The sequence below is a fragment of the Stegostoma tigrinum genome, chromosome 29, assembly GCF_030684315.1.
Source record: "Stegostoma tigrinum isolate sSteTig4 chromosome 29, sSteTig4.hap1, whole genome shotgun sequence".
NCBI lineage: Eukaryota > Metazoa > Chordata > Chondrichthyes > Orectolobiformes > Stegostomatidae > Stegostoma > Stegostoma tigrinum.
Window position 1 is genome coordinate 14450198 of NC_081382.1, and position 26733 is coordinate 14476930.

Genomic DNA, 26733 nt, shown 5'->3' on the forward strand with positions numbered 1-26733 from the left:
CATAGCTCCCCATGGTTTCATCTAACTTTGTTGTAATGTATGGCACTGAGCATACAACAGGAAATGAAAGAAATGTTGACACCAGCTAAGCATCTAAAACATTGCATATAATAACAATTATTAAGATGTTCAGTCCAATCAATACTGATAAACATACCAGAACAGATTCTTTTACCTTCTCTATTAAATCTTTCTGAACATCACTCTGTTAGATAATTTGTATTCAGCTGTCTTGAGGGAGCAGTTCAGGCTAGTGAATTGCCCTGGAGCGATCTCATTTGTTCTCTGCCTCTGCATGCATTATATGGTAGCTACTCTAGTGACCCTCACTGCCTAACCTGAAGAAGTTACCCTCCTCCCTCTGGATCAACCTCAGGGAATCACTCTCCCACTGCAACTCTCTTATAATCTCTTCAGCCTTGAAGCTGCTCGACCATGTCCTGAAGCAAACCAGGTACCACAGCCACATCACGTTCCTCAGCACCTGCCTCTTCTTTTCTCTCCATCTTCGGTCCGCCTCCCCCTCTCTCCCTATTTATTCCAGAACCCTCACCCCATCCCCCTCTCTGATGAAGGGTCTAGGCCCGAAACGTCAGCTTTTGTACTCCTCAGATGCTGCTGGGCCTGCTGTGTTCATCCAGCCTCACATTTTATTATCTTGAACTCATGAGATGGTTGCTTTAAACACTGCAGAGGGAGCTTTGTGTTAATTCTCTGGGGAAGTGGGTTGTGGAGTGACAGTGCTTTATTTCTTTGTTGTAGCAGTACCTGTTTGAACAATCCTGAGATCATAAAACAAGTCAGGGAACTGAGTGCTTTTGTTTCCAGAGTTTCACCTATGGCAAGAAAGGCTGTATAATCCTAATACCTAGCAATTAATCATTCGTGTATTGATGCGTCCAGAGGGCATGTTTGGACTTAGAGAAATGCTTATTTTAAGCCAATAAAAACAGACTGCTTCCTCATCTCCGCTTGATGCTTGAGGCGAAGATAAGTCAAACTTGACATTTTTAAATTCGTGACTTGCACAGCCATCACTTATCCTTTGCTAAGTGCCTTGCATAATAACATGGCTATCAATGGAAGCTGCATTGAAAAACTCGTTTTACTGCTTCAAATAATTAATGTAAATTGGTCATATTAGCTATAAACACTGAAACCTGACTTACTGACATGTCAAACTTTCCATTTCTTTTATGAAAAAGGCCCATGAAATATATTTTGGCTTTCAAATACGTTTTGCATATCAAATCAATTCATGATTTTCTATTTGTCCTGTCGGCAACAAAAAAAAGTGGTGATAAGATTACACAAGCCCGTTTCAATCTAAATTTGGGAATAATTCTTTATGTGTAACGCACATGAAATTAGATTCTAAAGTCACACTGCTACAATTACATTTTTACAGAAGCTCATTCATTTTGCTGTAATAAAGTTCTTCAGTGCTCTTAATGACTGAGTGAGAAACTTTGTAAAAAGTCGAGTTAAGCTCTTTTATTGTGTCTCCCAGGTGGAATGTAATTTCTTGACATGTCTTTGAAATTGGGATCATACCACTGAAGGTGTGAAAGTAAAATCCCATTACTCTGTGCACCTCGCTGCAGTCATACTCCAGCTTCTTTCTGAGATTACATCAATATTTGTGTTCTCTTTCCACAATGTTAAGGGATTTCTGCAAATCATACCTTCAGTAATAGCTATTGTTTATGGTTGATCTGAACTGGATCCTCACTTTCAGTTGCTCAGCAACTTTTCTTGGTTTCCATTAAGCAATCTTAGAGTATTTGTCACCTCAGTCAAATAAAGCCCATTGTCTAAAATTATGGGTTGGATTTTGTTTTGATACCTCTGTGGTTACCATTCATGCAGTGACTAGGGTCATACAGGAAAAATGCTCACTTTTTGTTGTGATGGAGAAAGATTTTTGATATCGTGCCCCAGCTTGTGTTAAAGAGAAGGGGGAAATAATGTTCATATTTTTAGAAAATGTTATTCTGTTGAATTATTTCAATATTTTCTGACAGTCAAGTCCAAATATTGAGATAAAAATTGAAATAACTGAGGATTCTGTAAATCAGATACAAAAACAGAAATTTGTGGAAAAGTTCAGCAGGCCTGGCAGCATCTGTGGAGAGAAATCAGAGTTAACATTTCGTGTCAGGTGACCCTTCCTCAGAACTGTTCTGAGGAGGGGTCCCCGGACCAAAAACTCTTGTTTTGTCCTTCGCAGATGCTACCAGACCTGCTGAACTTTTCCAGCAACTTTGTTTTTGTTCCTGATTTACAGCATCTGCAATTCTCTTTTTTTATACAATAACATGGCTTGGTATATGGGGGTTGCGATAAGACATGGGAGAGCCAGACTTGAGGTGTTCCAGCAATTTCTGTTTTGGCCCACACACCGAGATCTCTAATCTTCATGGCGAACCATGTGCAGCTCACCATTCAGCTTAAGTTTTTGGCTCAGTTCTTGAATTCTGAGGAAATGCTGAGAGGTTGAAGGTCTGCCCACCATCTTCTCACCTGACACATGGAAAACTGGGAAGAAAGTCCTCTTCTATGATCATGTATAACTTCTAGCAACAAGTCAAGAATGGCAAAAATGTGGGAGCAGCCTGTTTACTCCTTCTCAATGCAGCAGGTGTGTGACCTGAGGGAAGCGCAGTACAATTATACATAAGTCAACGTAATTTTCTTTTATTGCCAAATTCTTTCAACTTCTTAAAGTGCACACTGTCACTGAACTTGAAGTTTTCCATGGCAGAACTCATTTGTTGATCACTTACAGTTCCGTGAATATGAGTTTGTTCCTTTAAATCAAGGCTAAGTCATGGTTAAATGTTACATCATAAGCTGGATTCAAAAGTGAATGATTTTCTATTTGAGAGATATTCACCAAGGCACAAGAAGGTAACAATTATTTAAAAGCAGTGTACCTCTGTGTGACTGTGTTTGTCCTCGCTCGTCGAAGAACAAAAACAGGGCCCACAGCTTAGTGAGCAAGGAGTCAAAAACAAGCTGCTGCTCTCATTGTTTTCTTCTTCATCTGATGGAATAGTCCAGTCCTCCTGCAGTGCATTCAACAATACACTTAGGAACTAGGCTTCCACTGTTGGCAAGTTTGACAAGATAATGAGACAGGAGGAACACTTTGCATCTTACTGAGAGAAACTCTTTGTGACTGCACAACACTGCTCAGTTGGAGCTCTCTGCAATTGCAGTACAGCAAATCAGGCTGGGATCCCGGCCTGACAATACTGCACAAACAATGGAGGCATCAATTGCCTCTTGATGTCTTGTGTTGACAATACTTGCTGTAGATTGCAGGGAACTGAATACCAGCACTTTGTTGCACAAACTTGGCTCATAAAATAAATCTGAGATTCAGAGAGTGTATGCAGGTTAAACCATTTACAAATTATCTATCACCTTCAGTCAATGACTTTTTTTTAGCTTTGAGTTTGTTTCAAGTGAAAGAAATGTAATTCGTATATTCTGGAATTATGACTCTTCAAAAAAGTAATCAGGAACAACATTTACTAGTCCCTCCCAAGTTGTGTTTCAAGAATGAAATCCAGGCAGAAATCCACTATTTTCTGTGTCGTATCGCTCTTTGGCAAGTGACTGCTTCTCCTTTTTGGAGGACCAATTAGGATGAGCTTGTTTTCTTTATTAGCAGCCACCATTCTCAGTACCCAGGGGAAATCAATTCATAGAGAACATTAGGAATGTATATTTGGGCATTGCAGGTACTGAGAATCCCTGCTTCCATCATCTTCAAAATCAAGGACACTGCAGTCAAATGTGGTTGGTCATTATCTATCCATCAGTGAGCATGAAGCTTTGGAACAAAAGATTCCCTGGTTTGACACTATTTTAATACAGCCATGATGTGGAAGTGCCGGTGTTGGACTGGGGTGGACACAGTCAGAAGACACATGATACCAGGTTATAGTCCATCAAGTTTATTTGGAGCCATTTGACGAAGGAGCTGCACTCCAAACGCTTGTGATTTCACATAAACGGATTGGATGGTAACCTGGTGTCATGTGACCTCTGACTTTAATTTAATGTAGCCAGCCAAACAGGAGTAAGATGGTTGTTGTGGGATCAGGAAATTGCAACATTGGTCCAGAAGTTGAAAACTTTTGAAGTTGAATTTGGGGCACGTGTTTGATGAAAATTGGAGAGCTTCCCTCTCGACCTAACTGTGTGATAGTAATCTTGACAATGTTTGATAGTGATGTTAGAAGATGTTCAATGGAAAGTGACATTCCTAAACTTAATGAATACAAAAGCAGTATTTTTACGGTTTAATAGTGTGGTCTTTCATTTGATGTCAATTTTTTTTTGGTAAGTTCTCTCACAGTTCAAAGTAAGTTTCTAGACTGAAGCCTGTAATGGTAATAATCTGGTAGGACTGTTTAGTAATTCAGCTCCATCACCCACTCCTCTGCTCTGGCAATCTGCAATTTTAAAATCCTAAATTACAGCTACATAAATGCCACTTTGTAATTTGCCTCAACTATCTCATCTGCTTCAAACTTCGACATGACCTTACTTACGGGTCTTGACGTTTCACAACCTTCCTGAACTTAACGAAAGGAACAGTTTATTCTTTGCAAGTCAAGTAAACACATTTTTATTTATTTATAGGCATCAGTGGAATTCTACGAGCAGAAGAAGATTCTGGTACAGAAGCAGATGATGAAACACATCTCACTTTTCACTCAGAACACAGAGGCAGGCGGAGAAGCAAAGGTAATTAGATATTCAACATGAAACAACAACCTCACAAAATTGCAATCAGAAATTAGAGCAGTGGTTAAATTTCTGAGTTCAAATTCATTTAGCAGTTGCAACAGTGCAGCAATTTTTCATTTCAGCTACATGCCTAACATAAAAGAACAATTATTTGTTCAAGTTTCAGTTTCTGTCGGTGAGGAGCAAAAACATGCTGACTCATACACATCTTTACAGTGTAGCAATTCAACATGAGCTAATTTCAGACTTGTCCTGTCAATTTCCATCACACGCTTGGCACATGATTTGAAGAAAACTATGAACAAATATGTGTCTAGGTTTTTCCACAATTTATGCTCACAGAGATATTAAGATTAATATTTGCTCAGATCCCAGTGCTGCACTACCTTGTTCAAAGCTGGTTTGAACAAATTTTAAATTGTTTGCAATTCAACATTGTTGTTTTAATATTAGCTAAGGTGATTAATTCTACAGTGATTTCATGACAGCTTCTGAAGAATGCCAACAGGTCTCAAAGGAAAATGTGAAAGAAAGCCATAATAGGGGAAGGAAATTCAGAAGGTTGGATGTGAAAGTTAAACAGACTGATGATACTTGCACACATTAAATCTCTTTAATTCCACATCACCACAAAACTACAAATTGATATGTCCATGGCTCGTTTGGAGAGTGAAATTTCCCAGACCTAATAGACACCGAAAACCTTGCACTGCAATCAACAGTTTTGTTTTTCCCTTACTGTGTTTGAGTGAATGTACATTTTACTCCCCTTTAGCCTTGTTATAATTTTGCCGTAGGGCTAGATTGTGTGTTTCTTACATTCAGAATGATAACGGGCTATTCACAAAGTAAAGCTTGAAATGTCCAGACTCTTTTCAACCAGTTATAGATTCCCCAGGAGTTATTCCCATGAATTTCTCACATTCTGATGTTTGTTAAATGACCACTTAAAAAACAAAACATTGCTCTTCCATTCCTTCAGTACTTGCTCAACATAATATAACTTCCTGAAACACTAATTTGGGAAATGCGCAGTCTGGTGAAATAGACAATCTGTGAAATTCCAGCCATTGCTCTGTGCTGATGTTTTCTCCCTCAGTTAGTGCTGCAAGATATAGGGAAGAATAGATGAGAAACTCCTTGCTCCTGCTGTTGTTGTTTGAGTCAAAGACATAGACTGGTATCAATGTCACCGCACAAGTCAGCGTCTTCGGGGTGGAGGGGTGAAAACAAGCTTTATCCAAGTATCACAGCCAACAGGATTCAGTGAACATAACGGGCGCAGCCAACCATGATTAATTATTTATTTTTTCGTGGCCTTTTTGTTTCCAAAGCCTTTTAAAATTCCATAGCCCTACTCATACAATAATTTACTATGGACTGAAGATCAAATCTGGAACCTTCCTAACTGATATGGTTCAATGCATCAACTCACTGAGCCATATAGTGCCTGTAAGAGAGTCTAATTTCCTTTTTTTTTATTAGTTGGAAACATAGGAGAGATTTATTTGGGGCTTGATTGACTCTTTGGGTGGTAGTTCAATTGTATGAGCTAGTTGCCAGTGTATATTATCCTTTGTATTTTTGCAAATGCTCCTACACTAAATGCGAACATGAAAAGAGTCATAATGTCATATAGATATCCAGCACAGAAACAGACCCTTCAGTCCAACTCGTCCTTGCCAACCACATATCCAACATTAATCTAGTCCCATTTGCCAGCATTTGGCCCATATCACTCTAAACCCTTCCTGTTTATATACCCATTCAGATGACCTTTAAACATTGTAATTTTACCAGCCTCTGCCACTTCCACTGGCAGCTTATTCCATACACTCACCACCTTCTCCTTGAAGGAGTTGCCCCTTAGATCCCTTTTAAATCTTTCCCTCTCACCTTAAATCAATGCTTTTTAGTTTTGGACCCCTCTAACCTGGGGAAAAAAAAATCACCCTATCCATGCCCCTCATGATTTCATAAACCTCTACAAGATCACACCTAAGCCCATGACACTCCAAGGAAAATAGTTCAGGTCAATTCACCCTCTCCCTATACTTCAAACCCTCCAACCCTAGCAATGTTTTTGTAAATCTTTTCAGAACCATTTCAGGTTTCACAACATCTTTCGTATCACAAGGAGCCGAGAATTGAACGCTGTATTCCAATAGTGGCCTAACCAATGTCCACAATATGATATCCCAACCCCTGCACTCAATGCACTGACCGAATGTCAATATGCATGTCACAGCTCGAACCAGCTATGATCCATTCGGAGAATTTGGAGCTCTGTATGATGGTAATTAGCTTCAAGTAGCCACTTGCCCTGGAATAAGTTCAGGTGATTTAGGATTGCCTGCCCGGAGGTAAATTGTTGGTGGGATCTTAGAGGAGAAAGTTATGTATAAGGTGATCTGCACAAAGTTTGAAGTGTAAAATTCCTACACTTTTTAAGAAATGTATTATTAATATGCAAGTGTAAAACAATGTGTTTACAATAAGTGTGATAAATGCTATCTCTCCTGAAGCTACCCCCAGGGAGGAGAAATGGAATCAGAAGCCAAGTAGGTTTATTATGCTTACAACTACACAAGAAGAAAGACATTCCTTATTCATCTTCACTATGATGCCTGCAAAAGCAAAAATACCTTATTTGTTCTTTTGCATCCAGTCATGAGTTGTGCATGTTACATTGAGATTGTGACCATGTCCATCAATCCTAAGTCATTACTAGTGCTCTAAAAGTCATAGAGTCATTGACTCCGACAACTTGGAAAGAGACCCTTTCGTCCAACCAATCCATGCCGACCATAATTCCAATCTAAAAGTATCCCACTTCCCTGCATTTGGCCCATATCCGGCTAAATCTTTCCTATTCATGAACTTATCCAAATGTCTTTTCAATGTTGTAACTGTACCTGCATTCACCACTTTCTTTGGCAGTTCATTCCATACATGAGCCACTGTTTGTGTAAAAAAGTTGTCCCTCATGCCTGCTTTAAATATTTCTTCTCTTGCCTTAAAAATATACCCCTGGTTTCCCCCACCCTGGGCAAAATTCACCTGATCTATGACCCTCATGATTTTATAAGGCTAAATAGGGACACCCCTCAACCTATGCTCCAGTGAAAAAAGTCCCAGTATTTCCAGTATATTTTTATGATTCAATGCCTCCATTCCCGGCGAGATCCGGGGAAATCTTTTCAGAACCCTCTCCATTTAATAATATCCTTCCTGTAACAGGTCTAACAGAGCTGTACACAGTACTCCAGAACAGGCAGCACCAGTGTCCAGTACAACCTCAACATGATGCCCCTACTCCTCGCAAGGTCTAAGCAATGCAGACAAGCGTACTAAATGCCTTCTTAACCACCCTGTCCATATGTGATGCAAATTTCAAAGATTTTTGCACCTGAACTCCAAGGTATCTCTATTCTCTTGTTCTCTAATCTTACCGGCTTTGCCTTTCACTCTAGCAGGACCATCGTATCTCTGAATTCTCGTTATCACACTTTTGAGGGCTTCCCACTTATCAGTCGTTTATTTACCTGTGAACGTCCTAATCCAATCAATTTTTGAAAGTTCTTGTTTCATATCGTTAAAATTTGCCTAACTCCAGTTGAGAGCTTTCATTTTAATGAAAGATTTACTTTACTCCATGAAAACAGCGCTGAAATTGAAGAGATATTGTACAGCTCTACCTCCCACCTATGGGAAATACCAAAGACTTCACTTGTCCACCTCCTAACTCAACGAGTATCGATCAATGCTGTGCTCATCCCACTCAAATAAATTCAGCACCAGTGATGCAAAGTGCAGTATCGTCATAATGTCATTTTGATCATTCATTGTTGCAAGTTATTTTGCTTTGAGTCTCTTTCAAAAAAAAATTCTTGGGATGAGGTCTTTTGTTGTAAGGCTGGAATTTATTACTCAACTTCAGTAGCTTGTAAAATAGGGAGTGAGCCACTTTTTTGAGCCGTTGACCATCTTGAACTGAGGTTCATGTGGTGAAGTTCCTCCCATGGAGCTGTTCAGTGTGGAGTTCTATAACTTTAAACTACTAAAATTAAAGTTTATCTGAAGCAGGGTGCTGTGTGATTAATGAAAAACTTGGGAATGATGGTATTTCCATCTATCTATCTACTAATAGAGCTGATGCTGGAGAAAATGTTGTGACTTGCTGCAGTACAATCTCTAGATAGCACACATTGGTGTCTGGAAATAACACATGTTTAGAAGGGTAATTGGTGTACAAAATTGAGGGTCATGACTTACTGAGGTCAAGGTGTTTGATGTAGCTGAACATGGTTGTAGCCTCAAACACTGCCCTGACTAACTACTACAATACTGGGACTGAGATGAATGGCTTTCAGCTATCACAACTGTCTTCCTTTATTCCAGGTTTGATTCTAACCATGAGAGAGTTCGACTTTATTGATATGCAGTCACTTTCATCTCATCTCTTGAATTCAGCTGTTGCATCTGTGTTGAGACCAGGCTGTATTGAGGCCAAAAGCTAAATAGTCATCAAACTAGGCAACAAGGCAATTTAGCAGCTTATTAATAGATATGTGCCACATCACGACATGAAATTATTCCTTCATTACTTTGCTGATTGTCCATGGGACAGGAATGCAGTAATTAGTTGAACTTGTTTTTAATGCTTTTTCTGCACAAATTTATTTCACATTTGCTTGGTAGATGCTAGTTCTATATATTTATGCAACAGATTGGCTAAGGTTGCAACTTAGAACGTGGCTGTCAAAACTCCAAAAGAGATGTTGTTAGAGCCATTCAACGCCTGATGTTAGGTTACACATTCAACCCAACCTCCCATACACACATCTGCATGCACGTTTTGATTTCTTTAATTCTCTTGGGATTCCTTTACAGAGATGCTTCATGAAGCATTAGTAACTTATTTTAACTTTTTTTTTCAAATGTTGCAATGTGTCGTGATTGAAAACGTTTTGAAATATAGATAGATTGGAGCGTTGGGCAGAAAATTGGCAGATGTTCAATCCAGGCAAATGCAAGGTGATGCATTTTGGAAGATCCAATTCAAGAGCAAACTGTATAGTAAATGGAAAATCCCTGAAGAAAATTGATGAACAGAGAGATCTGGGTGTTCAGGTCCATTGTTCCCTGAAGGTGGCAATGCAGGTCGATAGGGTGGTCAAGAACGCATACGGCATGCTTTCATTCATTGGGCGCGGTATTGAGTACAAGAGTTGGCAGGTCATGTTACAGTTGTATAAGACATTTGGAGTACTGCACAGAGCTCTGGTCGCCACATTACCAAAAAGGTGTGATGCTTTGGAGACGGTGCAGAGGAGGTTCACCAGGATCTTGCCTGGTATGGGGGATGCTAGCTGTGAAGAGAGGTTGAGTGGATTGGGATTATTTACATTAGAAAGACAGAGGTTGAGGTGGTCCTGATTGAAGTCTACAAAATCATGAGAGGTATAGACAGGGTGGATAGCAAGAAGCTTTTTCCCAGAGTTGGGGATTCAATTACTAGGAGTCACAATTTCAAGGTGAGAGGGGCAAAGTTTAAGGGAGATATGTGTGGAAAGTTCTTTCCGCAGAGGGTGGCACGTGCTTGGAATGTGTTGCCAGCCGAGGTGGTAGAGGCGGGCAAGATAACATCATTTAAGATGTATCTAGATGGATACATGAATGGGCAGGGAGCAGAGGGATACAGATCCTTGGAAAATGGGTGGCAGGTTTAGACAAAGGATCTGGATCGGCGTAGGCTTGGAGGGCCGAAGTGCCTGCTCCTGTACTGAAATTTTTTTTGTTCTTTGACTTTTGAAATGTTAGATGTTGGCCACAAGATTCTGAAGGACACCAAAAGTTGTTGAATCTTGTACATGACTTTTAAAAAAAAGGAAACCATTCCATGTTCTGGACCAAAACTACTTGAGATGGACTATTAAACAAAATGAATTGGAAAGGGAATATACATTGTTATTTTAGAGAATTTTTTACAGGTTTAATTAGTGCAAGGTACTTATTTACAGCAGTCACACTATTCTGCTCTCCAGTAAGGCTCTGATTTACAGAAAATAACAGATGAACATTTTTATATGTCCGTGAACTATTTGAACCAAACTAAGAGTTTAGCAAAACTCACCAAGGAACTTATGCATTTCTGAAGATAGTCCTTCAGCATTAATGACATCTCTTAGACTAATGGATAGACGAGATGATGAATATTGTTTTCAAGCTCACAGACCATGACCTCAGCCAATTATATTCTTAACAGCTTTTTCAATTCTTTTCCAGAATTGAATGTTGATGAAGTATATATTTTGCAGTTGTGTGTATGTTATGAATACACAGTTATATCTTTGACATTGTTCCATTCTGTGAGCTGAATCTTTTAATGAATGGTGAACATCTTTGACCTCAAAAATAATTTTAAATTAACCTGTTTATGGGAAAGATGTACAAGATCAGAAAGCCCTCCTGTTTTATGGACCACCTGATTTGACTTTCTACTGAACACAACAGGTCTTACTACACACTGCAAGTATAATGCTTGATCTCATAAGGGTTTTTAATAAAGCTTTTACTGAGCTACTATTGAGATAGAAATCAGGGAGGAATAGAAAAGATATGAACTGAGGAAGTGAGAGAAGGTGAGATGAGGAAAAGGGGATGAGAATAAAAAGACAATTGTGAATTGAGACTGAATATGAAAATAGAGTAGAACCTAGATTTGCATGACATCGGGGATCTCAAAGCGCTTTGCAATGTAAAATATATTTTGGAATTGTAGGTAGTATTGTAATATAAGGCAAAATTATGGCTAATTTCTGTGGTGACTGTGTCTTGCAAACAACAGAGATAATTAGCATCTCTGACAGTAATGTATTCACTTGTCATCAAAATGAAGCACCATCTTAAATTATGTTGAGTGAGAATTGACTCCTTCTGATTCAGAAGCAACAATCTCAACAGAGAGTCAAGGCTGACAAGCAAAATATCAGCATGAACTTAATGGAGGCCAGAACAATACTTCCAGTCAGCAAGAACCAATGATGGGTGTGATTTTGTGATTGTTGATAAAGGGATAAATATTGGTCAAAAAACTGACACTAACTACATTGTAAAATTCAGAATAATGCCTTGACATCTGTTATGCTCAGTTGAGAGGACAATGAGGCCCCAGTTTGATCTTCCATCCAAAGGAGTGACGCAGTTATCACTCAGAGGGCCAGACACCCAGGTTTGATTCCAGCCTCAGGTGCCTGTCTGTGTAGAGTTTGCATGTTCTCCACATGTCTGCATGGATTTCCTTGGTGTTGTCTGACTTCCTCCCACAGTCACAAAGATCTTCAGGTTAGGTGGATTGGCCATGCTATACTGCCCATAGTGTGTAGGGGTGTGCAGACTAGGTGGGTTAGCCATGGGAAATGCAGGGTTAGAGGAATGGGGCGGTCCTGGGATACTCTTTGCAGGGTCAGTGTAGACTTGATGGTCCAAATAGCCTGCTTCCACAGAATAGGGATTCAATGAAAATTTATGACAAGATGTCTGACAATGTTGAACTCCCTCTGTTTTCCCCTGGAAGGTCGGCTTTCCTTCTGAGCTTGTGGAATCAAATTCCCAGGGATTTTGGGGTTATTAAGACCATAAGACATTGGAGTGGAAGTAAGGCCATTTGGCCCATCGAGTTCACTCCACCATTTAATCATGTCCAATGGGCATTTCAACTCCACTTCCCTGCACTTTCCCTGTAGCCCTTGATTCCTTGCGAGATCAAGAATTTATCAATCTCCACCTTGAAGCCATTTAACGGCCCAGCCTCCACTGCACTCCGTGGCAGTGAATTCCACAGGCCCACCACTCTCTAGCTGAAGAAATGTCTCCTCATTTCTGTTCTAAATTTACCCCCTCTAATTCGAAGGCTGTGCCCACGGGTCCTAGTCTCCCGCCTAATGGAAACAACTTCCCAGCGTCCACCCCTTCTAAGCCATACATTATCTTGTAAGTTTCTATTAGATCTCCCCTCAACCTTCTAAACTCCAACGAATACAATCCCAGGATCCTCAGCCGTTCATTGTACGTTAAACCTACCATTCCAGGGATCATCCGTGTGAATCTCCGCTGGACATGCTCCAGTGCCAATATGTCCTTCCTGAGGTGTGGGGCCCAAAATTGGACACAGTATTCTAATTGGGGCCTAACTAGAGCTTTATAAAGTCTTTTCACATCACTGCTTTTATATTCCAACCCTCTTGAGATAAACGACAACATTACATTCGCTTTCTTAATCACGGACTCTACCTGCAAGTTAACTTTTAGAGAATCCTGGACCAACACTCCCAGATCCCTTTGTACTTCGGCTTTATGAATTTTCTCACCGTTCAGAAAATAGACCATGCCTGTATACTTTTTTCCAAAGTGCAAAAGCTCGCATTTGCTCACGTTGAATTTCATCAGCCATTTCCTGGGCCAGTCTCCTAAACTGTCTAAATCTTTATACAGCCTCCCCACCTCCTCAGTACTACCTTGCTGTCTACCTATCTTCATATCATTGGCAAACTTCGCCAGAATGCCCCCAGTCCCTTCATCCAGATCATTAATATATAAAGTGAACAGTTGCGGCCCCAACACTGAGCCCTGCGGGACGCCACTGGTCACCGGTTGCCATTCCAAAAAAGGAGCCTTTTATCCTAACTCTCTGCCTTCTGTCAGACAGCCAATCCTCAAACCAAGCCAGTAGCTCACCTTGAACACCGTGGGCCCCCTGAAATGTAATGTCAATTGTACCTGTTAGCAGGACTGACCCACAACAGTCGCACACTGCTGAAACCATCAATGAGGTGAAGGTGACACTTGTATCCCTTAATTAGAGGAAATCCTACCTTTGAGAGCCATCAGCCAGTCAGATTGTTGGGCGGCTCCAGCTGTTCTGGTAGTGCCAGAACACAACAGTGGACACAGCTGGGACTGTTGGAACTCAAGCACTGGAGCTGTGCCCCAGGATGTGGGCAGAGAATGGGAGGGTTGGTTTTAGTCACCAGCTTTCAAAGTGATGAAGGGAGGAGTATTACATTGGTGGGTGCCCCTATTTGCACACATTCCCTCCCACTGCCTTTTAAACAGTTTGGTTAAAAAAAGAATCACCTCCCCATTCCTGCCTGCCTGCCTATTGGAACTATCTTATAGAAACATATCCATAAGTCAAAACAGACAGGAATTCCCTGAAATTTGAATTAACTCAAGCTTTGGTGTATGCATGGTGGCCTCACGTGGTAGCTACATGACCTCATTGCTGACAACAAAGAAAATGAAAGGGGAACTATGGTATTCAAGCCTTGTGTGGAAATGCTTTTAAACTTGCTACCTTTTGGGTAGGTTGCAATTTTAAAAGAAAAGGCAAGAAGGTTAGGAACAGTTCCCAGTGAAACTCTGATATACTCCCCAATCAATTTCCTCACTGACAGCAGCCTGGTGACCAGTTGGACAGTTTACATGTCTCAAAAGTAACATCAGAACCTTGTTGGAAAATGCTCCACATCTTTCTGCTGTTTCCATTTAAAGCTGAAATTTATTCAACTTTTGTTCGTTAATACCTTGTTTTCACTGAAAGCAGAGGTGAATAGTTTCACAAGTCACAACACCACATGTCTCCTTGTTGGGCTAATCCGGATTAGTCTGTCTAAATGTATGGTTTATCATGAATATTGTTCAATAAATATTTGATGTCTCACTAGAAAGACTGGCCGATAACTTCAAAACAACCAAAGTTTCTAATCATCGACCTTTGATGTTTGCGATTTTACTCTGTGATGTGAGCATAGACTCAAAGAAGATAGGAGCAGGATTTAGACTATTTGAGCTAAAGAGATTGCTCACCTAGTTAAAGGTCGATCATCGAGCTCATTAACGTCAACTGCCATCCCTCTCCCCCACCAATCCCTCAATCCCTTCAGCCACAAAAGCTTTATCAACCTCCTTTTCGAAAACACAATGTTTTGGCCTCAACTGTTTTCTGACTAGTGAATTTCACAGGCTCGCTACTGGTCGAGTGAAGAAATTTCTCCTCATTTCAGTCCAAAAAAGTTTACCCATCATCCTTGAACTATGTCCCCTGCTTCAGGACATTCCTCACCATCGGAAACATCCTTCCTGCATTTGACCAGCAAAATAATCAGCTCGGTTGGCTTGTTAAAGAGCTGAATTATCTTTTTAAAATGTTCGGACCAAATGTTAAATTATTTGGAATGGGTTGGAGGTGAGTGGGCTAGCTGAAAATAAAGGGGCCCTATTCTCTCCTTAGTTATTCATTTGTCCTCAGTGTGTTTGTAGAATTGCTTTGAATTCTCCTTGACCCTATTTGCCAAAGCTATCTCATGTCTCCCTTTTGCCCTTCTGAGTTCCCTCTTAAGTATATTCTTAATGCCTTTATGCTCTCCTAGGGAATCATTTGAGCCCTGCTGTTTATACTTGACATATGCTTCCTTCTTATTCCTGACCAAAACTTTAATTTCTCTCGTCATCCGCCATTCCCTACCCTTGGGCTATTCTTACATGTCCACCTATCCTTACATGTCCAAAAACATTGGTTAAATTTTTTCTAAAATCCACAACAGATATTGATGCATCCATCACCCATTCTAATAGTATATTAATCAGTTTGTTCATACCATGGAGAGAGGAACCAGTACTACAGAATCAGGTGAGACATGTCTGGTAATGAGATATCAGTTTAAGAACTTCTCAATATAGCAGTCATTTATAATCTTGCTTGTTTATTGACAATATATATCTTGGTTTAATGTCATGATTATGAATTTCTTATGAATATCACCAGACAGTTTTCCAATTATCCAGTGGCATCATCTTTTCATGATAGTAAACATCCATCCTCTAGGAGATGGCCAATAGATGTTTGTATCCAAATCCTTCTCTTCTTTGCCTTGACTACTGGTTTTGGCATCACCTAGTGGCTTGAAAAATATCAACTTTGATTTATTCATAAAAGTTTGAAAGATATTCCTCAAAACTGCATAGGTGAATGTCGCTCGATCCTTGCAGTTTCCTTTCAAATAATGTCAGATGTTGTGAGTTTATTTTTAATTAAATTGCTCCTTTACAGTTGAAGTCAAGATTAACACAGTTATTTCTTTCCTAATAGTGTACAAAATGATTGTCTGATTTGTATTAGCATCTTGCCAAGCCTTCCTTGAAGAAAGCCCTTCCATAAACCAATGGCATGGTCCAAGAATCTTATGATACAATGAAATTTTTAACACGTTGGAAAACTAGGTTTCTAACATTCAACGGCAGTAAGACAGAGGAGAACAGTGCACCTGTCTATAACAGCAGTCCCATTTTGTCATTAGTGCTAAGCTCTTAAACTTTGTGTTTCTTTTAATTCAGTGTGATATTTATGTACTGTGAGCTAGTTTCTGCTTTACGCACTTTATCATGGGACAAATTTTTGGTTTAATTTTCTCTTTGACATTTATTCGCTAGCCTTGATGATATCATCTGGAATCATAGCATGCAAAGAACCATGCACGTTATGAGCAGGTGTAGTCCTTCAGTCCTTGGGGCTCTTCTGCCATTCAACAAGATCATGGCCGATCAGATTGTAGTCTGTATTCCATATTACCACCTCCACTTTCATTCCTTTGTTAGGCAAGGTGAGACACACGTCCTCTGTCAATTCAAGGACTCTCAGAATGCCTGTCAGTTATCAAGACCTCAATGAGCTCACAGACATCAAAACTGATTCGATGGCAACTTGATACATTTTGAATTGACTGAATCAATCTGCCTAACAGCCATCTTCTTGCAGCTAGTCAGTCTAGTGCAGGATAACAAGACGAGGAGCTGGATGAACACAGCGGGCCAAGCAGCATCTTAGGAGCAGGAAAGCTGACGTTTCGGGCCTAGACCCATCAACAGGAATGAGGGAGGGGAAGAAGGTTCTGAAATAAAGAGGGAGAGATGGGGAGACGGATCAAAGATGGATAGAGGAGAAGATAGGTGGAGAGGAGACAGACAAGTTAAAGAGGCAAGGATGGAGCCAGTAAAGGTGAGTGTAGGTGGGCAGGTAGGGAGGGGACAGGTCAGTCCAGGGAGGATGGACAGGTCAAGGGGATGGGATGAGGTTAGTAGGAAGGAAATGGGGGTGCGGCTTGAGGTGGGAGGGGGGATGGGTGTGAGGAAGAACAGGTTAGGGAGGCGGGGACAAGCTGGGCTGGTTTTGAGATGCGGTAGGGGGAGGGGAGATTTTGAAGCTGTGAAATCCACATTGATACCATTGGAGTACAGTGTTCCGAAGCAGAATATGAGTTGCTGTTCCTGCAACCTTCAGGTGGCATCGTTGTGGCACTGCAGGAGGCCCAGAATGGACATGTCATCTGTGGAATGGGAGGGGGAGTTGAAATGGTTCGCGACTGGGAGGTGCAGCTGTTTATTGCGAACCAAGTGTGGGTGTTCTACAAAGCAATCCCCAAGCCTCTGCTTGGTTTCCCTGATGTAGAAGAGGCCAAAACAGGTACAGTGGATACAGTGTACCATGTTGGTAGATGTGCAAGTGAACCTATGCTTGCTGTGGAAAGTCTTCTTGGGGCCTGGGATGGAGGTGAGGGAAGAGGTGTGGGGGAAGAGGTATGGGGGCAGGTGTAACACTTCCTGCAGTTGCAGGGAAAAGTGCCGGGTGAGGTGGGGCTGGAAGGGAGTGTGGAGCGGACAAGGGAGTCATGGAGAGAGTGGTCCCTCTGGAAAGCAGATAAGGGTGGGGAGGGAAAAATGTCTTTGGTGGTGGGGTCAGATTGCAGATGGCGGAAGTGTCGGAGGGTAATGTGTTGGATCCGGAGGTTGATGGGGTGGTATGTGAGGACGAGGGGGATTCTCTTTTGGTTGTTATGGTGGGGACAGAAAGTGAGGGATGAGTTGCGAGAAATGCGGGAGACATGGTTGAGGGCGTTCTCGACCACTGAAGGGGGGAAGTTGCAGTCCTTGAAAAATGAGGACACCTGACATGTACGGAAGTGGAATGCCTCATCCTGGGAGCGGATGCGGTGGAGGCAAAGGAATTGGGAATAGGGGATGGAATTTTTGCAGGAAGGTAGGTGGCAGGAGATGTATTCTAGGTAGCTGTGGGAGTCGGTGGGCTTGAAATGGATATGGGTTTCTAGGTCGTTGCCCAAGATGGAGACAGAGAGGTCCAGGAAGGTGACAGGGGTGTTAGAGATGGTCCACGTGAACTTGAGGTTGGGGTGGAAAGTATTGGTAAAGTGGATGAACTATTCGACCTCCTCTTGGGAGCACGAGGCGGCACCGATACAGTCATCAATGTAACGGAGGAAGAGGTGGAGTTTGGGGACAGTGTAGGTGTGGAAGAGGGATTGTTCCATGTAACCTACAAAGAGGCAGGCATGGCTTGGGCCCATGTGGGTGCCCATATCCACCCTCTTTGTCTGTCTCTGGAAGTGGGAGGAATTGAAAGAGAAGTTGTTGATGGTGAGGACGAGTTCGGCTAAGCAGATGAGGGTATCAGTGGAGGGGAACTGGTCAGTCCTGCGGGACAGGAAGAAGTGGAGGGCCTTTAGGCCACAGGAAATGGCCATATTCCTCTTGAGATTGTATGAAACTTCAAGTTGAAGGTTCTAAAATTGTTCCCTCCATCAGTAAGGCCACAGTCATTGCATGTAATTAAAGTCAAACGTGACAAAGTTAGGCAAGAAGCCACAGTCCACAGGACCTAAGGCATCTCTTTAAAAAAGACATCTTATTAAGTGTAGCTTAAGAATAACCAGTTGATAAGCGTGGGATAGGATGAAGAGTTCGGCTTCCGTGAGTTACCACAGACAAATGTATTAGGATTGAACCCTCACTGTTGGCTTCATTCTGTACTTGACTCTGGTCATTTAGCATCCACTTGTTGCACCCACATAACAGAATAGCTGCAGTTTTAAAGCTGCTCAACAATATAATTTGGGTTCAAGAGCTATTTTTTTGCAACAGGGAATGCTTCTGTCCATATAGTTCAGATGGTGTTTTAACTTTACACAAATAAATGTAAGTGATGTTATCGCAAAACAAAACTAAATTTGGGTTTTGCATCTTTAACCAAGTGGAACACAAGCTGAGCTTCTATGGCTATCTCACTACACCAGAAGATGTGAATTAAACCTTCATGTGCTCTGCCTACAGAAGATTATTTGCACTTATAGGTTTAACAAGCATATTCAGTCCACAGGATTTTACATAGGTTTCAGAATTCACAGCTACCTATGACCTTACGAGACAGCAAGTACTTTCAAATTCAAAGCTACTCAAATCGCAGAACTGCTACTGTTTTGAAATAAGATTCATCCTCTTCCCCTTCCTCCAACACAAAATTACCTCTCATCAAAAGAAAAAACCTGAAAACAGCCTAAATGCCACACTGTAAAATGATCCTGGTTTCAGTTTTCAGAATTTTTATCCCCTCTACCACAAGATTCAGAGAAGCGCATTAACTTTCAGCAAGCATTTCTCATGTTAGGAATTTGAGCATTATATGAGAGGTGTGTTTGGAAGATTTTCAAGTCAGAAGGGTCACAGGCCCATGATGCAATCCACCTATTTTCCTCATCACTAATTTAACATCATTTTTTAAAGAAATGAACAGCTACAATCATGGGAATAATGCTCTCCTCAGCTGATATTTTTATTTATGCACAACTGGGCGATATCCACAGACCAAACACTAAAGAGCAATATGTCCAAATGTGCCAAATTTTCAACTTCACAAATGATCAAGCCTTTCCTTGCATTGCTTGTTCATTTACTAAGGGTAGAATTTGCTTCTCATGGTCACATCAGAGCCTTGTAGAAATGGAAACAAGTACAGTATCAGTCTGATAGGAGGAGCCATTGTTTCCTTTGCTGAATCAAACATTTTCGTTGGTTGAGCATGATTCCTCTGTTAAGTACAAATGATATGGTCATGCATCCAATTTGTGTAATGCACAATTGATAGACCAGTACAATTTGATACAGGCTACAGGAATAAGACACCAATGTAAGGAAGCATACGGATTTTGAGATAAGTTTCTTTGAAAGAATCAATGTCTCCTCTTTCCTATTCCACCCTACTGGAATCATCACACACAATTACAGTGACAAATTGTGAGACATTGAAGTCCCTTTTTGCTTCTTGTGATTAATATCTCACTCAGCCTCATAATAAAACTATGTTTGTGTGTAAATTTGATTATCACTTCATTAATAATAGTTTGAATTGAGGAGCTGGTTATTATTGTTTTAATGTACACTTGCAGCATCACTGAAATGCTGAGCCAGAGCCCTGCATGATACAAGAGTTTGGATGAATTTTTGGCAAGGTTTGTGGCTGGATCCTGATCAGAAGCAGGCTGTCCAGCTAAGCAAATGACTTGGAAATGAGAAAGCTATTCATCATATCCATGCCCCTCTTTATTTTATTAACCTCTATCATGTCACCCCTCAGCCACCATTGCTCCAGGGAAAATCGCCCCTGCCTATTCAGCCTCTTGCTCAACCCCAGCTATATCCTTGTAAATCATTTCTGCACCCCTTTAAGTTTAACAACACTTTTCCTATAGCAGGGAGACCAGAACTGAAAGCATTATTCCAAAAGTTCTATACAGCCACAACATGACATTCCAACTCCTATACTCAATGTTATGACCAATGAAGGGAAGCATACCAAACACCTTGTCACTACCCTGTCTACCTGCAACTCGACCTTCAAGGAACTATGAACCTGCACCTCCAGGTTTCTTTGTTTGGTGACACTCCCCAGGACCCTTCCATTAAGTGTATAAGTCCTCCCTGATTTGCAACACCTCACATTTGCCTTAATTAAACACTATTTGCTCCTTCTTGGCCCATCTGATTCAGGTTCGTTTGTACTCTGAGATAACCTTGTTCACTGCCCAAGACACCTCCAATTTTCGTGTCACCTACAAACTTACTAACCATACATCTCATACTCACTTCCAAATCATTTATATAAACAATAAAAAGTAGTGGACCCAGCACCGATCCTTGCAGCACACCACTGGTCACAGGCCTCCAGTCCAAAAAACAACCTACACAACCATCTTCTGTCTCCTACCTTCAAGCCAATTTTGTATTCTAATCGGCTTAAAATTTCTTTATGTTGTAAATGTAGCGACACCATTGTCTAAATTTTGCTCTGAGCAGAAAACAGTGACTTTTTCCATTCATGTTTTTGAAAGTTGCCCATTGTCTCTGCAGAGAAATGCTTACAGTTTTCTCAGGAGAAAATAGTTATAAATTTGCATTTGGTCCATTCTACCGGAGTTTGTGGCAGTTGTCTGTGGTGAGTAATATCATTTTTCTTCAATCCATCATATTGAAAAATTCTAAGTGAGGCATGTAGAATTCAAACAGCAAAACAAAAAAGAGAAAATATAAATTACATCCAAAGTAATTATAAGGAACAAGATAAAGACACAGAAGTAATTAAAGGAGAGGAATAAATACACAAACAAAAATGTTGTAACTATAAAATTTCTCATATTAATTTTCTTCTGAGGAATGAGAACCCACACTTGTTAAAAAAAAAACACCAGCAAGATTGTTTAGCAAAAATGACCACTTATTAAACCATCAACATTAATTTGTTCCTAAATGCACCATATTTTCAGTTATTTCTCATGAGGGACAGTACATTAGATCAGTGGTTAACTCTGCTGCCTCACAGCACCAGGGACCCAGATTTGATTCCACCCTCAGGTGAATGCCCATACAGAGTTTGCACATTCTCCCCGTGCCTGCGTGGGTTTCTTCCGGGTGCTTCTGTTCCCTCCCACAGTCCAAAGATATGCAGGCTAGGTAGATTGGCCATGCTAAATTGCCCGTATTGTCCGGGGATATGTAGATTAGGTGGGTTGTAGGGATGGGTCTGGGTGGGATGCTCTGAAGGTCAGTGTGGACATGTTGAGCCAAAGGGCCTGTTCCCTAACTAGCAATTCTATGTATAGAAACAGCTGAGTTAGAACCCTGTGTTCACAACATGCAGTCATTTTTCTGTTGACTCATTAGTGATGGGTCCACTACCCCACTCAGTGAAGGAGCAGGGAATGACGGAGAGTTCATCTTGGTTCTGAAGTTAAACTATGTAGTGGGATTCCAGAAGTAAATATCAGATTCCTATCATGACTGCATGCATTGATAGCAATATCTGTATTAGTATAGCAGTTCCCAAACACACAGATATGTTTGTCCCAATTCCTTCTGTTTTATCTAGTGAAATTATTGATACATTTCAAAATAAGTAATGAACAAGAGTTTCACCACCAACTTTACAATATTGATGCATTATGTGACCAGAAGCATTGAAACTTGTTAAAAATAAATAAAACTGCAAACAAAAAATTACTGTCTGAAAAATTCAACCAAAAGATCAAATGAGTGGAAAAAAATAATGTGTAACTCTCTTTAGTTGCTCTCACCATGTTACCACATTAGCCTTGCCTTTGGCTCTGTTTCATGCATTAAGTATTTCTTACTTTTGTTTCTCCCCAAGCACAACTTTCCATTTTGACTTGTGGGTACTTTTTGACTTTAACTTTACCTTGTAATGCATTGGGAATAACATTCTCTCTTCCTGCAAACAAATATCTTGGAAGTGGAGAATTCTGCAGTGCTACTAAATGCTGGAATCACATTTATTCATGGGTGGACAGGAGAATTATAAAATAACTGAATGTACTTGACATTCATAGATTGCAGCTTGGTTTTATTCTGTGCTTTGAGGTGAGTAGCTTGGCGAAGATTGTAAATTGAAAACTGAAATGAAGCCATTCTCATTAACCTCCTGGCTAATAATTATCCAGTGGCTTTATTAGATTTTTAAAGCAACTTTTTTTTTCAAAATGGTTTACTTTAAAGTAAACTATGTAACATCAAATTGGAGAAAGGTAGAAAATGAAATGTTCATCAATGAACAGTATATTCAATTATTTATGAATAATTTTTCCCTTTAATATAAGAAAGCAGGAAAGAACTTTTTTTACTACATTGTTCCTGAATTAAATTGCTGAAATAGAAATTAGTCTGTCTGAGTAGATTAAAATTGTTCCTTTAAAGTTATAATTTCAGAGATGAATTGAAGTAGCTGGAAGCACTGGACTCTTTGATACAATGATGCTCCACCTATAATGGTGCTTTCGAAACTTTTCTCCTCAATGACTGCATATAAAGTTTTGAAGATTGCATTAACCCCTCAGTGAGAATTGAGAGAACAGGATTCTTTTAGAGCAGGAATGCTGCTGGTACAACTTGGTCAGAATTCCATAGTTGCCTCTGCAGACCCTAAGATCACAATCCTAAAATTTCAGTTTATGACCCCAGTGGGAAAATCAAGCCTGTGTGAACCTGTGCCCTAGAAATCAGAAAAAAAAATGGGACCAGTAAATGAAAGGGGTAGTCCCAACTTTTAAATAACTGCACACAGATACTTGATCCCCTGAGTGTATGTTGTACCAATGGCTCTGAAATACATTCCTCCCATGTAAATGGAACAGATTTTGGAGCATTGGGAATACATGGTCATAAAGCAACTCTGTATTATAATATATGGAAGAAAAGAAAACAAATGCAGCTAATTTATTAAGCACTCATTTCCAAATTCTTCAGGAATAATGGAGTTGCCAATGTTCAGTGAGATGCCATACTAAAGGCTCAAGTAGACTATTCGTATGTGCCTTGGGTCAGGGTGGCCAGTGGATCCAAGCAGCTGACTCTTAGCCAAAGTAATGACTGCCTTCTCTGTAGCATGGAAAGACCAGAATGATGTGTATGTCACTTCATACTGCATAGATAGTTTTGGAGGTTTACTCTTGTGCTGCTCTGGAGACTCGCTCATGCAAAGTCAATAGAGGTGCCTGGTGTCAGTAGATACGGCCTCCAGTAATAGACAGCAGGGCTTTGGAGGAGATCAGAAACACATACACAACCTTGACACTCAGGTGAAGCAGTGCTGCTTCCCAAACATTTTGCAGCTGTTTCTCAACGTGTCATGGCACTCCGGTTGAAAATGACTGAACTAGATTAATGATCGTCCATTGTTATATTTGTTACCTTTCTCCAATGATCTTTGACAGACAGTAATAATTGCTGATATGGCAGTCAAGTTTCAGTTATTCAATAAGGGCAAACACCTCAAACCTCCAACCTGTTTGAACAGAGAGGCCTATGCAAAAATGCAGTTTACATTTTAGAGTGACTGAAACTTACATCATTAATGCACACCCCTATCCCTACAATAATATATTGGCAAACAGATCAATTAAATAATTGTTAACAAATCAATCCATGATGGGTGCATGTAATTCTTTCTTGATCAAAGCCATCAGAATAAATTAATGGATAAATTATCACAAAGTTATAAGATCCTCAAGCAGATGAGATATTTACTGCATTTTCTTTGATAATATTGTGTAATTCAGTATTCATGAAGCACATTGAGATATTTGAGAGGAACAAGCTACAATATAAATGGAAGTCTTTGAAGTTAGTATTCTGGAGCAGTGAGTAAACAGACATTATATCTGTGATGTGAGGAGTATCTGCTTATCATAAACGGAGCAATGAACTGAAGGCTGTTATTATCTATTTCACAAGAGGGAGACCTTTACTTTGTCACTAATAAAAAGCATTTATTTAAAAAAAATCCTCTTCACAGAATGCCTCAGCACATTCCAAGCAGCAGGCATACCATGAATAAAGCATTGAACATTGACTGACCTCATGATGAATCATAGAATCGTACATGCAATGCGGCCCATCCAGTCTATACTGACCCTCCGAAGAACATTCCGTCCAGACCCACCACCCTACCCTAACCCTGCATTTCCCATGCTTAATCCACCTAACCTATACAGCCCTGAAAACTACGAGCAATTTAGCATGGCCAATCCACCTAACATGGACACCTTAGGACTGTGGGAGGAAACCAAAGCACCCGGAGGACACAGAGAGAATGTGCAAAATTCAGATTATATGCCAGATCCGAAACAGTTGAAAAGTGTAATTGATTTAAACAATCCACTTCAAACAAAATGTGAAATGAATTTTGTGTTTGGGAAATTGCTTTTGTGCTGCATTTCAATGATAGCCAGGGACTTCTAGGCCATGTGCACAGATAAAGCAAATTCAATTGCTACACTTCTTTTTAATCTAAGAGCAATATTTTCAAATGTTTTTGAGTAATAGGAGTTAAATTTGTTTTGACCATTGATTTCTTGATTTGCCCCTTCCTCCTGAGGTTGGCCAATGATTTACCCCAGTTGGTAGGTGAGCTCATAAGGCTTAGCCAAGGATTTTGTTGACCAAAGTACAGATAGAATGCAGTCAACCAAGTTTACATTCTGGAGTATCACTCTGGTATCTTCACCGTTTCCAGCATAAATGACTGTGCCAGCAACCCTGGATGTCAATAGAATTTAATTCACTTATTCTTTCTAATGCACAATGGGAGTAAAATATGTAGAATTCAGCCAATGTATGAAAATGACAAAAAAATTGTTACCAGTAATATTTTCTACTGATGTTTCTAAATTATTCCTTAATGAATAAACACAGCATGTGTGAAATATAATGAATGCTTTCCATTGAAAATGCGCCCATCAGAAAATGTAAGAATGCCTGGAAAAGAAATGAAAATGTGATATTGATTGAAACCCTACTGTGTAATATATATCGTTATAAAAATATGTATTAGTGGAACATCTCTTTGCTGGACATGTAGGTCCCTTGATTTTTCATGCATAAAGGCCACTAGATGACATTTGGATAGTACTTCCAAAGCAAGACAATTCTTCTGATCGTTTTAAAAAGATTCTGCAGATGAAGTGTTCCAACCTTTATTTAAATGCCAGCTGTACAAAGCACTGATCTCCAACAGTTGAAAATTTCATGAAATCCTGTTTCTTTGTTGAGAACATCTCAATTCTAATTTACACTTTGTGAATCTAGATTTTGGCCTCTGCTTTTGACTGGGAACTGGGGCTTGTGGTCGTGCAGAGCAATGGTTTCTTCTCACATCAGCAGGCACCCTAGTTAATAGGCTACCTTAAGTTGCTTTTCATGTATTTCTTAGTCATAAGACCAATGGAGACAATGGTTGAGGTCAAGGATCTCACCTGTTAACCCAATCTGTGCTGTATAAGACCAACTGTAAGGTTCTCAACAAGATTATCAATATCTTATTCCAGTCTGTTTGTGCTGGAAATGTGACTATGGCAGAAATAAAAGTCTTTGATGTCTTGTTCTTGTAAACCCAGGCAGCCAGTAGAGGAGCTTTCATGAGGGAGAAAGCCATTCCCATAACAGTTAGGATTGCAGAAAAGTAACATACAGTGACTTTTTACCGTCCAGTCTGATTTAAAGGCAAACTGACTACAATATTCTAGTGAGTGTTATACAGACTTTCAGACCTGTAATTATGAGCATCCGGAAACCGTTTCATGCCATAACAGCGCCCCATGCTTTTGAGAAATGCCATCCGATCTGCAGCCAAACCTTGGAGAGATGTGAAGAAGCTCAGAGTTGCTGTGGCTACTTTCACAACTCGTCCACAAGACTGTCCTTCTGTGGCGTCCGGGCTCTTACTTTCAGCCTCTACCTGTTGACAGCTAATGCTTCCACACTAATCAAACTCTCAGGGAGCACTGACCATGAAAGCTGCTGCATGCCGATGATTAAGGCGATTCCTGTGAATTCACCTCTTGTGTAGTGTTCTGAATGACTATCACGCCCATGATGGATTCTCAGCTGTGATGTCACCTCCTGGCCAGCCTGGAGACCTTCTGTTGCTACCCTATCTCCTCTCAAAAGTTTAGAACCATCCCTCAACAAGCTGACAATTAGCTTGATTGCAAGCTGAATCACAGATATGGCATTTTTCAGGTACCTTGCAACTATTTGCTTCTGGACTCCACT

General features: G+C 40.4%; 1 protein-coding gene across 3 annotated transcripts in view; it reads left to right on the forward strand.

Moving 5' to 3' along the window:
• The window catches only part of LOC125465340 (astrotactin-2-like), a 1528414-nt gene that overhangs the window by 536971 nt on the left and 964710 nt on the right, over positions 1 to 26733 (forward strand). For all 3 annotated transcript variants that reach the window (XM_048558686.2, XM_048558687.2, XM_048558689.2), the window contains one exon: positions 4657 to 4761. In XM_048558686.2, the coding sequence (XP_048414643.1) occupies positions 4657 to 4761 (105 nt within the window). The remainder of the gene's footprint in view (positions 1 to 4656; positions 4762 to 26733) is intronic.